This window comes from Fringilla coelebs, assembly GCF_963513975.1.
Source record: "Fringilla coelebs genome assembly, chromosome: 1".
NCBI lineage: Eukaryota > Metazoa > Chordata > Aves > Passeriformes > Fringillidae > Fringilla > Fringilla coelebs.
In genome coordinates this window covers 133,241,788-133,256,471 of record NC_140028.1, presented here as the reverse complement: position 1 = coordinate 133,256,471, position 14,684 = coordinate 133,241,788, and the positions used below count along the sequence as shown (strand labels likewise).

Below are 14,684 nucleotides of genomic sequence, written 5' to 3'. Positions count from 1 at the left end.
GTTCCTTATACAGTTTCTGAAATTATTAGTCTACCCAGCTTGCTAATGGAGCTACAATGCCATTTGTAGAAATGAAAAACCTTTAATTAACCGCAGAAGTAGATTTGTGCTACTTTGTCTGTGGTGGCAGTCTCACAGTGCTGTTCTGTCAACAAACCTCCACTCACATGCCTCAGAGTTCCTCAGTGCAGAAACCAGTGAGGCTGTTCAGTTTTATTTAACTGCTATTCTGACAAGCACATGAATATGTGAAAGCCCATAAAACAAGTACTGAAAATTATAGTCAAACTTTGTGTGCTTGTACACCACTGGCAGGAGCACTGATGACTTGTTTGTAGATGAGAGTGCAGCACAATATAGAACCTATTTCTGTGCAGAAAGTAGAAAAATACAAAAAGAATGGTTCATTTTCTCATGAGATGTACTATACAAACACAGAACTTTTCAGACCTGTAGATGCCTGCAGTGGTACATAAATATTTTTTAAAATAAAATAATCCCTGTGATATTTGACACTGACAAGCAGGTGAGACACCCAATGGCAGTCCTTTTCACAAAACGCTGAGAAAGGCTGATAAAAGTTCTTTTAATAAAAGGAATTGAGAGAAATAAGATCCTCCCCTCTCTCTCTCTTCTTTCTTCCCTTCACATCAAGACTAAGATTATGATGACAAGCTGAAAACAAGGCAAAACATGTCCCTGTCTCTGCCTGGAACTATATTTTCTCTTGGGATTTACAGCTGGCACATTGCTTTGAAGACTCAGGGAAAAACATGGTATTGTTCTAGGGCTTGTGGATCCCTGATAGATGCCGATTCTACACGGAAGGAAAAATACATGTACATCGTTCTTAGCCCCATCAGTAAAACCATGCCTAGACAGTTGGTAGGCAGCCTCACTTCCAATTTCTCTGTCAGAACAAGCTGCAACTTGGTACACAGTGTTCTTGTCTGTTATTTACTACCTCAGTCAGGACTGTTGACACATCCACAATCCTTTGGCCGTTCCCTCTTAAGCTCTTAGATGAACTTTATGTTCATTTTACTTTAGTTACAATAGCAAAAACAGACTAAAATACTACCAAGGTCTAAGATCAATTACTGTAGGTAGAATTTTAAATAGGTTGTAATACTGGAATGGCATATCAGGTTTAAAGTATGATGCCTGAACCTGGTAAAGAGCATCTCAGGCATGAAGTGGTAATGAACACAAGGGAGAGACAGACAGTCTTGGGAAAAAACAAAGTAATAATTTATGAAGAGACGTCTTTTTTTCTCCCCCTTGATCTACTCACTGAAATCATTCCATCTTTGGGGAGGAGCTTGCAATGAACTTTACATGAACATGTGATGGTTAAAGACCCGTGTGACAAAGGTGGGCAGGCATTTAAGTTGTGCATTGCCACAAGTGTAACTGTTATCCAACTCTTCAATAAATTATGTGGCATGAGGCATCCACTATGAGCTATGATTGCTCCACATTTTTGCTCAGACCTTCCTCCTACCTTGTATCTTCACACTTTATTTTTCTATAGACAATCATTGCTGTTGAAGTGGGTGGATGAAAAATATTGGGCAACTATAAAAAGTTGAGATAATCTGAAGGCTTTTTTATTACTTAAGATCTAATTGAAACCTCCCTAGGACAAAAAGGAAGTGTTCAGGATAAGCATCTTACATTTTAGTTCTGAAACTGCAAGTTTGCATTGAAACAAAGGGTGAAAAATATATAAAGAAAAGGGCAGAAAAAGAAAAAAATAGTCAGTTTCTTTCAAGATCTTAAAACCCCTGAAGGTTCAAATATATTTTTTACTAAATAACTAAAAATACATTGTTTAAAAGTCTTTAAAATATTTTTTTTAAAGACTCCAAAATTCCATTATGTCCTTCTCTTATTTTAGTCTCTTAATGGTCTTTATTTCCCCTGTTTATTATAATGGCACCTAGCATGAAAGTAACACAGAAGAATAACAGATTACTTTTTTAAGCACTATACACACACATGCTCTTCCCAAGCTCTTTTTGTCTCCAAGTTTATCCCCCGGCCTTTGTCTGACACTCATCTATGATGTGGCTGTACTATAAAGAAAATATAAAAATAGACAGAAGTTCTCACCATTTCTGCTAAAGATAAATACAAGAACATTCCAGCTGTAATAGTAAAGATCCAGTTTTGAATGGATGGGTCAGTCGATAGAGAAAGGCCAATATAAAGTCCTAAGAATGCTGTTAGTGCACTTATAAAATTCATCAAAATTGCAATCTTCGTTGGGAGCCCTGTACTTAGCAGCACAGCAAAATCTCCTGCATAGAGAAGAAGAACATTTATTATTTAGCTGATAAATGTAATTTTAAGACTCTTGGTAATAATAAAATATGAAGGAAAATAATTAAGATATGCACAAAGATAGTGAATGATGGATACCTGCCTTTAGAATTCTGTAGAATTAGTTAGAAACTTGTCCTGTACGAAATAAAAATCTCAAAACAACAAAGAAGTCATATTGACTTTTACTCCTTAAGCTGTTCCTAAAGATAGCATACAGTATTGAGGAGTGGCTTTCTGTTAGTTCTCTCTGTTCCGTGACATTTCCAGCTTGAATACATGCAACAGTGAAGTCACATGGTTTCCCAGAGTTTCTAAATCTTTCTCCACTGGGAACATGCCAGTCCAAATCATGTGGGTATATTTGCAGCATGGTCTTTTAGTGTGTTACAGGTGCTGCAAGTCAAAGTAATCTATGCCGGTCTGATCCCAGTTTAATCCCACTGATTTCAGCCCTAATCACTTGGAGTAAATTGTACATCAGAACCCCACCACACATTTTTCTTCTAAAATGAAAGATTTCATAACAGGACAAAACTAGAAGATTTGAAAAATTTTGCTCCATGACTGTAAAAATGTCACTTTCACACTGCGGCACTACTGCCCCATAATGAAGGTGTCTTTGGAGGTAACTGTCAAGTATTTAAGTTTACTTTGCTATGCAAAGAAGAGTTACCAGTTTTACAGCAATCCTCCATCCCACCTTTTTTGTTTGGAGGAGTTTTCTACATAGTATATGAAATCTTCAGTCATTTAATGATAGAAAAGAGAACCTGCAGTTCTCAAATCAAACTTCCCAATTCATAAACATTCATCAGCCCAATGTAAGGAGCAGCTTCAGCCACGCTGGAAGTTTCACCAGAAAAAGTCAATCAAGGGCAGTATACAACACACCAATCATCCTGTCCTGTTCAATAGTAAAATTAGCAGCAGGAATGAGGGTAGCAAGAGGAGCACTTGATTAAACAGCTCTGCTACATATTGAAATTCTTGGATAGCCTTTTGTGTCAGCCATGGCCATTACACACCTGGGCCCTGCTTGCAGTTTATTATTTTTGTGTCTGTACACATAAGAATAACTGGTTACTCCTGACCTGAGGTCATTTGCACCTGGAGAAGGTCAAATGGGAAGGCATCCAGTAATAAGTGCAGAAGCCTCCTCTGGTTTTGTGAAGGGCAAGAAAGTATCAGTCTCACCTTGTAACACTGTAAATCATGATGCTGTAAGCAAAAATTCCCACAAATGTCATACAGGAAAGAAATTTTTTGGGAAACTTGGAAATACAAAGTCAATCAGGAAAAATACATATATATTTCTTACCCATTTCATGAGGAATTTCATGGCATAAAATAGCAACAGTCGTTGTCACACCTGTTTCTGTTGAGGAGGAGAATGCTGCTCCTATTACCAAGCCATCAGCAAAATTGTGAAGACTGTCGCCCACCAGAACCATTATTGCTAACAAGCTGATTTTTTTACCTCAAAAAAGAAAAACAAACAAACAAACAGTTAAAAAGCCCAGTATTAACCCAAACAGATATTGCCAATTTTGTTATGTTACAAAAGATTTGGGATTTTTGGTGACTTTGCATATAAAATTACAAAAAGTCATAATAATCAGAGGGAAGTAGTGTTTATCTGATTTGTCGTTGTTATTGCACTTCCTTCAATACATTTGAAACAAAAAAAAAAAAAAAGTAGTTTCCAGAACATATTAAAATGTGATGCAAATACCAAGAAACAACTTCCTTATTCTTACTAGGTCAACTATTAGACAAAAAATTAGGTTTGTGTCCCATCTAATGCAGCATTCTAAGGTTCTTTATTAATCTTTCTTTATTCGATGGAATTCACACAAGTTTTGTAGTTGTTATTTGGAGTTCTTCCTCCACTGTTCACAGAATTGCAGAGCTATAGTGAAGATGAATATTTGGTCTCACACAGCTGATTGTTTTAATCCTGTAAAGCTTGCTACTACTGAGTAGTATTTGCAGGGTCTGTCTTTTTATGCAACTGTATTACAGTGAAAGATAGATATGAAAGACAACAAGCCTCAGAGTATCACTTATAGTACAGGGTTACAGCATGCTTATATCCAACATTTGTTCCAATCAATTAATGGCTGTTATGCGCACAGTACTCCTATCTGGAGCCCTGCTCATGGGTCTAGATGGCTGTTTGTCTTTCCCATGCTGCTCTGTGACCTTGCTTCCGTGTGGAACAGTATACTGGGTGTTCATGGCATCAAGTCACCTGACATGAGTGGAAAGGTGCTACTAGTGATGCAAGTACTGAAATTAAGCTAGGGAATTAGGGACAGTCTCTCTGCCCAGCCTGTAGCAGAGACAGCTGGGTGGAATGCTGAACAGATTCCCAGGGAGGCAGTTTATCTCTTCAAGAAGCAGCAAGGCTCCATATAGGTTCAATGTCTAAACTTAGCAACACACAATTGGCTGCCCCATCCTGTATTTTTTTTCATTCATTTAATCCACTGTCTTACAGTCAGGGCTGCCTAATGTCTGTCAAGAAACTCATCCAGCTTCCCTCTAACAGAATGGACAGAACACTTTAAAAAGGGTTTTTCTCATGCCTGAAGAAGCAGGGTCATGATTTGGGCCCTAAATATGTATTTTTCTGGCTTTTGGTGACCCCCCATAGACATAATATGACAGACTAAGGAGCAAACGTCAAGCTGCACCGATCTGTCTGAATACAGTTATTACCAGGGCTAACTCCAGTAATGTTTCTTTGAGATGACCATTTTATAGTGATGGGGGAGATATTTTTCTCACAGAAACTGGCTAGAACTGAAGTCTTCAGACTATTATAAAAAACACACAGAGCACATAAAAGCCTAACAACCGTATTCAGAAAATCCTCCCTGGTTGTCTGGGAGCTCTGTGGGTTCAGAAAAATTGGCAGGCTTGTTAGATTTTGCTGCCAGCTTACAGAGCAGGACGTGGATGTCCCCAGTTTGCACAGTACTTTCTAAACACTATGGGCAGTTTATAATCAATAGTGCAGAGCATAAATTATATAGAAGTAATAGATTGCTGCCTTGCATTAAGGTTGTGATTTGTAATAAGCACTGGCCAGGATGAATTCATGGCCTGCCTTGAGGTCTTTTTAGTCTGTTTTGTACAAGTATCTGATTGCTGGAGAAGATATACCATGATTACAGGAACTCATTCCAGGATGTTTTAGTATAACATAGGGATCAGGTTAACATTGTGGAGCAATTACAGATATAAGCTTTATGAACTTACTTGACAGAAAGTTAAGAAGATGCATGTATAAACAAATCTGAATGTTTATCTTACTTTACTTTCAGCCTATTTTAAAGCAACTTTGTTACTGGCAATTAACTCACTGCACTATATTCCAACACAAACTATTAACTATTAACTTAGTACCTTAACTTTTTCTACAAAGCCTCTTCTTCTCCAACAATCTTATTTTTTTTTATTTGCTTAAATAGGAGATTAGAACTCATAGCAAATTCTATTCTATAATTTTCATAAAACTATTGGGTACAGGACAATATAGTACACTTTTTAAGTTTAGAATAAGAGTTTAAAGCAAACATCCATCCATAAATAGATATTTTCCAATGTTTCCATCACTAACACAGAAAAAATATTTCTAGTCAATGTAAAGTGTCACTAAGTACAACAAATATAAAATGCTACTGTTTGGTCGTCTCTCATATTGATAGAACAAGTATGGATAAATGCAGAGAGGGCCAGTCAGACATCTTTTTATTTAGAAAATTTCTTGCTTTCTAAGTTACTCCCTGACTATCTATGTGATTGACTCTTTTTGCAGTCCTACTTGACAGGCATTTACAGTGAAGCTTTGCAGTTCTGGCTTCTCTCTTAGACCTGTAGATTCCAATCAGTTTTGGGAAAGAAGCACCTCACTTAGTATGAAGGTACCCAGGTATGTTTATGCTCTTAGCTATTTAAAAGAACTTCAATAAAACAAGCTTTTGTAATTGTGTATTCCCCTCCTCCTCCCCCCCCCCCCCAAAAAAAAAAAAAAACCAAACAAAACCACCAAATTACCTCCCACCCTTTCCTACTAAGGTTTCATTTATGGAAGTAAGACTGAGGTATGAGGAAAAATTAAACTAAACAAAGATTACTGAGAAGCTATCCCAAATTTAGTAACTTGGAACAAATATCATTGAGATCACTAGAAATTTGTTGGTGCTTAGCAGGTAATGATGACTGAACCAAACAGAAACATCTAGAGATGAACCATGTAGTCACATTTAAACTGGCACTGGACTGTGTATACTGGAGAGGTGAAAGAGAAGAAATGAAAATCCAGTTTTCTAATGCTTCAGAAATAGAAATTAAGCCCACAAGAACTGAAGAGAACATTAAGAACCTAGAAGAAGATAATGACACAATTAAATAAATCAAACTGATGACCAGAGATCACAATATAAAGGGGAGTTAATTATAGTAAATAAACTGATTTCAATTAAAATATTCCATCACTTGAATGACTGCAACTCTACTGAATTCACCAAGGTCACAAAGTACAGTTAAAGGCAAAATTTGGTTTATACTCTATTTTCATATTTTTACTAGCAACAAAAAACCACAGAAGACAGGAATTATCAAAGTTCTTGGAAGCAAACAGATTACTCTAAAGCTGAGAGCCATCATGAGGCTGTAATTCCATACCTGTGATAAATCATTACTGCTTTAAAAAGTCTATTGCTTTACTGTGTAAGAGAAGAAGGATGCAGAATTGTATTAGCACAGCAAGCCTAAAAAACATGTTTCACCACTTTCAGAAATAAAAGCCTGAGGTAAGTTTAAAATAAAAATATGTCTTGTATTAATTTTTGACTATTTCCCTTTAAGCAAAGACTTCAGGAAAATAGATTGCAACAGTGAGACAGCAAATACTAAAGCAAGGACAGTATGAGATTAATGAACTTCACAATTACAGGGTTGGCAGCTGAGAAGGTCTTTAAGCAGAGATTAAATTATGTAGCCAGGCGCCATCAGATGTGATGATGTGTCACACAGCAAACACAGAGATAAGCCAGCTGCACACTTTCAATTCCATCTTAGGTCTGAAGGATTTTCCTGTCTTGTCTAGTCTTTTTATTGATACTAACTTTTTTTGCTGATCACCTTGCTGTCTGGAGGAACTTCAGCAGGTTCAGAATCTTCCGGGCTTCTCTAGTTAAAAGCAAAGATAATGGGTCAGTGTTGAGTGTCTTCCAGCTGCTGCCATAAATATAGGAAAATATCAACAAAGTTCAAACTATTTGAATTAAAGATAGTTGATGGTTATTTGCACAGATGTCATTAGAATAATTTACTGGCCACTGGCAGTGTGATTGGTACTGCAGAAATACATAAAAAAGAAATCTACCTCTCCCAGACAGGGTTAGGTCTAATTCAGGTAGGAAGAAATACATGCATAGGCATTGTTGTAACCCAAGAAAGCCACACTTCTGCTTGCATACACAGAAATCTGAGCCAAAGACTAGAAGGGACATTAAAATTGAGTGTTTTGATTTTGTCGTGACTAGATAACCCTATTTTCCGGGAGAATGTGTCCACAGGATTTCCAGGGAAAAAGAGGTAGAGTCTTTTAGGTACTCATGTTCTTCACAGTTTCTCTGTGAAAACACAAGACTAAAAAATATGCTCATCAGTAGGTTTCATCCCCTTTCAAAATATAGGGGTTTCTCTTCAGGGTGGCACAGCCTCCAGTGTCTTGTGTCTTGGCTTTCAGCAAGGGCTTCATCTCAGCACCAGGCAACACTGGCTGGGCATGGCAGCACTTGGGTGCACTCCATGGTGAAATTTACCCTTACTTCAAGTGAAGAAAAAGTGACTTCCTCCTTATCCTAGAGAGATAAATTGATGCACCAGCCCTTACATTTAATTAATAGATATTGCAGCTGTTGGGAGATAAGGGAGAACATGATAATCTCTCACAGTCTCTAACTGCTTGGGGCTTTGCTTTCTGATTGGAGAAATTATTAGAAATTCATGTGAGGGATAGAGAAGCCAAAAAACTTCTTTGCTTGAAACTAGAAAGACTCAGTTATAATTTCTGAGGTCTTATTTCCCAAAAAAGTGGGTTAAAACCTATTATGGCAGCCAGTGGAGTCAAAAACAGCACAAGAGCTCTGTGTATGGACAGCAGCCACCACTCCAAAAACTGTACCAGACACGTGCACTGGCTGCAAAATAGGATATGTTTATTGGTTGGTCTTAGCTTGGTTGTGTTCTCCTCTGTTGAAGCATGAGGAGAGAAGGAAAAAGAATTGTTTCTCATATTCTACACTTTAAAGGAAACATAAATGTCTCTAGTTCCCATGATTGCAGCCAGTCATATGAATTCCAGTAATTGTTCCACTTCTCCTATATTTATTCACATGCCACTTCTTTGAACTGTGAGTCAAATCTGCAAGAGTAATTACTGATCTGAAGGATTTATAAGTTTTTCTTAGTCAACCAGTGTTTGTTTTAGTATTACTCACATGATTCTGAAAAATTGGCTGCTCTTGTGCAAACCAGCTCAGCCAGGGTAATTCTATATAGGCATTGTGATCTATATAGAACTATGGGGGGATCTTGCATCTGAGGGGAACAACATATTCATTCATGATCATAAACAGGAAGCTTTGACATGTCTCACAAAATAGTAAACATGCTTCACTCCTCTGTTTGATCTGGTTTTTATTGAGAGCTTTCCAACTGTGTTTTAGAGATTAGTGGTGACTCATGAGGCTCTTGCCCATCACAAGTACATCAGTAAAATGGAGTTCACCTGTGCATCGAGATACTGGATATAAACTGAAGACATTTGTTGAAAGAAAGAGAAAACGGTAAAACTTATGACTGAGTTTAGTTTGCAAAGATTTATCTGTCTGGATACTATCCACAGACATGTCAAAAAGTATGTAACTTATAGGTAAGCACCATTCCCAGATATCTGAAGTGTTTGCGTTAGTCTTTAAATCTGTGGAAAAATACCCAAGAACAGTCCAGGATTTAATCTGTTCACTAATTATGCATTTAACTCTCCTTGCAGGAAGTTCCAAAGTTTTTCCTAAGGGAGAGTCTGCCTTTATATATGATCAATGTATAAGAAGAAGGGAAAAGGAATATCTTCAAGAATTTTATCAACAAAATGTATAACAATACAGGAAGCGTATTGTTATATCAACACACTTAAGTTATTGTAAAATATCTGTTCTTGATATATCTGTGAAAACTCATTATAGCTTTCAAAATCTAGATATTCCTGACAATCATCTCAAGTAATAAACAAAAAATCAATAAAGACTGAAAAATAATACTGATTTAGTATATTAATTTTGTTCATTTCTTTAGAGGAATAGATAAAGAAGATTTTTGATTCAGGGAATTATGACATATTGGTAACCTACCAACTGTATGGTTGAAGTAGATTTGCCTCTGCCTGAATGTTCATTTAATTCAGATTCCACTGGAAGATCATGGGAATGTCCCCAGTGCCCATTAACTAAAGAAAGGCCCTGCTGAATGAAGATGCTTGGCAATTAGTTCTGAAACCCAATGAACACAGGTGCAGCAATTCTCAGTGTTTTGTGAAAATTTATTATTTTTAACGATTTTTTTTCCCAAACAAAATCTGCTGAAAAAGATCACTGGCCGGCATCAACATTTCCTTAATTTTTAAAAACAACTGAAAAAAACCCTGAAAATTGACTCAGACATATCAGTCATAATCAAAAAGGTTTGATAAAACTTAACCTATTTTAAAAATCAAATTCAAATTTTAAGCTGAGATAGATATAAAAATTAACTCTGAGGATTTATCTAATTCTCAGTAGAAGTTTAAAAATTGGTGGGATGATGATAAAACCTTTTTCTCAAACAAGGAACAAAAAGGACTCCTTTTTACCAAAAAATAAAATATCACCATCATCAAAATACTCTCATTCTATTAATCTCACATTATATTCTTATGGGTGACTCAAAGGCAGTGGGGATAGGGAGTCATTCAGGCTTAAATCAGGCCAGTCTTCACACATTCTGTAAACAGCACAAGCAAAGGTTTAGCCTTCTTGAATGACATTAGGATTGTCTCTCATGCTGAGAAACTTAATGAGCCATCACATTTTGTGCTACATTCTATCCTTGTGCATAATCATATTTTCAGGCTCTGGCCCTACTGAAATAAAGCAATACAATTACTCCAAACATGGCTGTAGCAAGGAGATCTTATTAATAAAAATTGGGTCCTCCTGACTGCAACACACGCATTAGATTTTCACATCACTGGGATAGGGATCAAAAGCAATTTGGAAATTTTTAGATATCATTCTTGAAAAGATCTTATGCTTGCATCTATCTTTCCATTGCATCCTTCTCTTCTTCAAACAGAGCCTAGAGCAAACAACAGTCACTGCTATTTCATATGGATACACACTTTTCACCTGCTCCAGTGTGACTCATGAATGCAGGCTTATGGAACATGCTTGATTAACTGTTCCCTTTCTGGAATTATAAATACATGAAACACACTCATGAAGCAAGCACAATCCACAGAGCAAAGCAAAATATAGAAACTGAAGGTCAGTCTGGTAGGAGCACTTTGGAAAGCAATTATCAATGCTTCCTTTAACCCACAGAAATTATAATTAATTTCCACAATCATTTTAACATTCTTTGCACTGCAAAATCTCAAAATACAAGAGTTTTTTTTAAAGGGTGAACTGTACAAAGCTTTACCTGGTCACGAGGTGTTACCAAAAGAAAGAAACACTTTTCTATCAGAAAAAATCCATGAATTCCTCCAATTATTCCCAAAAGTTTCCAAATATATTCTTTTCCCTCATAAAAATGTTCTATGTCTTGTGCTTCATGCTTATGCAAACCAAGAGTCTAAAATAAAACAGACAAAGTTAAAAAAAATTAAAATTTCAATATTTTAATTTTTGCTACAGCAAGCCATAATACATTGATTCATTTTATTCTCAGAATTTTATTTTTCCAGTTCTGTCAAAGTTAAAATGTGTTTTGAAATAATCAGCTGAATAATAGAGGATGAAATTAATCATGAGGAGCACAGCTACACTCGTTCATCTCTCACTGGTGAAAGTAACATTATTTTTAGGGACAGTTTTATGAAATCACCCTTTATATATATGAGATATATTTTGTTTGCAACATGTTGAAGCTAAAATTCTATAAAAATTACTTGCATTATCTTAATATGCCAACTTCATATCAAATATAGATAAGGAGCTACCGGAGAGGGTCCAGCAAAAGCCACAAAGATGTTTAGGGGACTGGAGCATCTCTCTTATGGGGAGAGGCTGCTGGAACTGGGCCTGTTCAGTCTAGAAAAGAGAGGTCTGAGAAGGGATTTCATTAATGCATACAAATATCTCAAAGATGGGTGACAAAAGGATGGTGCCAGACTCTTTTCAGTGGTTCCCAGTGACAGGGTGAGGAGCAATGGCCATAAACTAAAACACAAAATGTTCCAGAGGGCTGTTGTGGATTCTCCCTCTCTGGAGACATTCAAAAACACCTCCATATATTCCTCTGTAACCTGCTCTAGGTTATCCTGCCTTGGCAGTGGGTTGGACTAGATGATCTGCAAGTGTCCCTTCCAACTCTAACTATCCTGTAGTTCTGTAACTCTGCAATTCTGTGAAAATAATCCATACATTTATTGATGCATAATTACTGCAAACATGCATTTCTGTTGGTTTCTGTTCTTTTCCCTAGTGTCACAGCACAGCAGCCCTCCTTTGCTCTGAAAGTGAGGGCTCTAAGGCTACTGGATACATCACTTAAAACTGGCAAAGGAGAATACTTTCATACTTAAAAGGTGTTGCTGAAAGAAATGCCCTTGTCTCACACTCAGGGAGAATTGCCTTCCTTAAACCACTCTCCCAGTTTTGCTTCCAGAGATGATGCATTGAGCATAAAGAAAATTTTAACCAGAATCTGAAGCTGCAAAGATCTCTTTCTGTGACTACTGGAAGTCTATTCATAACATCTGTGTTGTATCAGAGGAGACTGTTTAAAACAAATGAGTACACAATGGGAAACCTGGTTCTGTTTTGCATTTTATCCTGTTCTTAAAATTTAGATTATGAATTTAGGAAAAGATCATGCTACCCATTTTATTACAGTTCTAGGCATCAGGATTAATTAGGCTGATAGTGCCTGGTTCTCTGGAATCATCTGTGGAGGGGACTGTGAATGGCTCATACAATCTTAAAACAATTTTTGTTAAAATGTGTTACAGAATCTGCCTCATGAAATAAATTAATACCCATCTAGAATGTGCCTTGCACAGGACTTGTGGAGTTTCTGAGGTTTTTTTTTTTAATAGCAGCCTTTCTTTCTTTGAATTCATCAATCATGGATTTCTAATTATAATTATTTTTAATCTCTCTCTGAGCTACAGAGTGCAAATGCAATTGAGGTGCTGGGGGAATTTCATGGAAAGCTTTATTTATAACCTGATGAGCATTATCCAGGTTTAAATGAAATCTTCCTCTTCATATATGTCAACATTTTAAAAACCACAGAAGTGTCTGTTACTTACCTGAGGAATAAGATGTAGCAATGCATCTCCAGAAAGGGTTCCAACAGCCAAACCGACAAACAGCTGTAAAATGAGTGTATAGATTTCTTGACAGGAGTTAAATAAAATGAGAGTTGTACCAAACATAGATCCAATAGTAATAAGTAAAACAGCAACAGTGCTGTAACCATATTCTGTAGGGGAAAACAAATGAAACAAAACAAGGGCGCCTTTAATCATCCAATATTTGTATTTGTATTTGAGTATTTTTTGTATTCATAATTGTTGTTGAGGATATGTTTTCATACCTCTATATACAAGCACTCAGGAGAAGTGATTCATTGTGGCACTATTTGATTTCAGCTGGGATTGAGTTAATTTTCCTAGTACCTGGTACAGTGCAGTGTTTTGGATGCAGGAGGAGAATAATGTTGACAACACACTGATGTTTTGGTTGTTGCTAAGCTGTGTTTACCCTGCATCAAGGACTTTTCAGTGTCTCATGCTCTGAACGTGAGGAGCTGCACAAGAATCTGAGGAAGGGGGGGACACCTCTGGGAGAGCTGAGCAAACTGGCCAAAGGGATATTCCACACCACAGAACATCATGCCCAATGTAGAAACCATGAGGAATTGGCCAGGAGGGACTGATTGCTGCCCAGGGGTGAGCTGGGCATCAGTGAGCAGGTGGTAGCAATTGTGTTGCACATCACTTGTTTATCTAGGGGTTTATTTCCCTCTCTCTTTTTTTCCTTTTGTAATCTTCCTTTCCATTACTAATTGCAGTAGTAGGAGGAGTAGCACAAATTGAATATTTTACTTTATCTCAATTATTAAACTGATAGCTCAACTGATGGGTTTTACCTTTGTCCTGTTCTCCTCCCCAATCCCTGTGGATTGAGGTGGTGAGGAGTGGGTGAGTGGCTGCTTCATATTTAGCTTCTCTCTGGGGTTAAGCCACAACAGCCACATAGATTTTTCTAGTCAAGTGTGAACAGGTGACAGAATTAGAAGCCCAGAAAACATTCATTTTTTCAGGTTTTATATGTAATAGACTGGTACTTCCAAATTTCAGACCATAAGAGCTAAACAGACTGTGGTTATGTAAATCAGAGGCCCTCAGAGCAGCACAGTGAACACTGCTCCACATTTGCTTCCTCTATGAAAAGATTTATGCTTGAGATTCTATGTTCTCACATGCCACACCTGTGCATTTTTACAGTCAATGCCACATTTTTAACCAAATCATTTTCTGTAAACAAACGAAGACCTAAAACCTCAAATAAATGTAGGGATCTAATTTAGGGTCTAAAAAGAAACATTTTGGTCCAAGTTAGATTTAAAAATCTGGTGTGGAAATACATCCCTTCAGTTAATACATCAGGACCACCAGCCTATTTTTCCCAGATTACTGGGATGTTTTTGAATGTTAGTCTTATAATTCCTCAGAGTTACAGGCTGCTCACATTTCCAACCTTTTGCGCAACATGAATCCTGATTAATTTCTATGGAAGTCTTATAATGGAAGGCAAAACACTGATGAGAAACACACATAAAGGAATTAATGCCAAAATATTTAAAACTGTCACTTAACGTTTCAAACTTCAATAGCACTGCAAGTGCTTAGCACCTCATAAAATCAGACAGCTAATTTCACAGACTGCACATCCAAATATAAGAGTATAGTAGGTATATATGGAATGTCAGGCCTTGGTGACTTAGCCAAAAGAGCACAGCCCATCAGTAAAACAGAGTTCAGAATAAGACTAATGAGCCCATGCTCAGGTCAC

General features: G+C 37.0%; 1 protein-coding gene across 1 annotated transcript in view; it reads right to left on the bottom strand.

The window, feature by feature from the left end:
• Positions 1–14,684, bottom strand: part of SLC39A12 (solute carrier family 39 member 12) — a gene marked incomplete at both ends in the record, with an annotated part of 31,931 nt that overhangs the window by 2,313 nt on the left and 14,934 nt on the right. The window contains 6 exons of the mRNA XM_084203456.1: positions 2,116–2,303; positions 3,647–3,805; positions 7,464–7,527; positions 9,756–9,863; positions 11,083–11,235; positions 12,917–13,089. Coding sequence (XP_084059582.1) covers positions 2,116–2,303; positions 3,647–3,805; positions 7,464–7,527; positions 9,756–9,863; positions 11,083–11,235; positions 12,917–13,089 — 845 coding nt within the window. The remainder of the gene's footprint in view (positions 1–2,115; positions 2,304–3,646; positions 3,806–7,463; positions 7,528–9,755; positions 9,864–11,082; positions 11,236–12,916; positions 13,090–14,684) is intronic.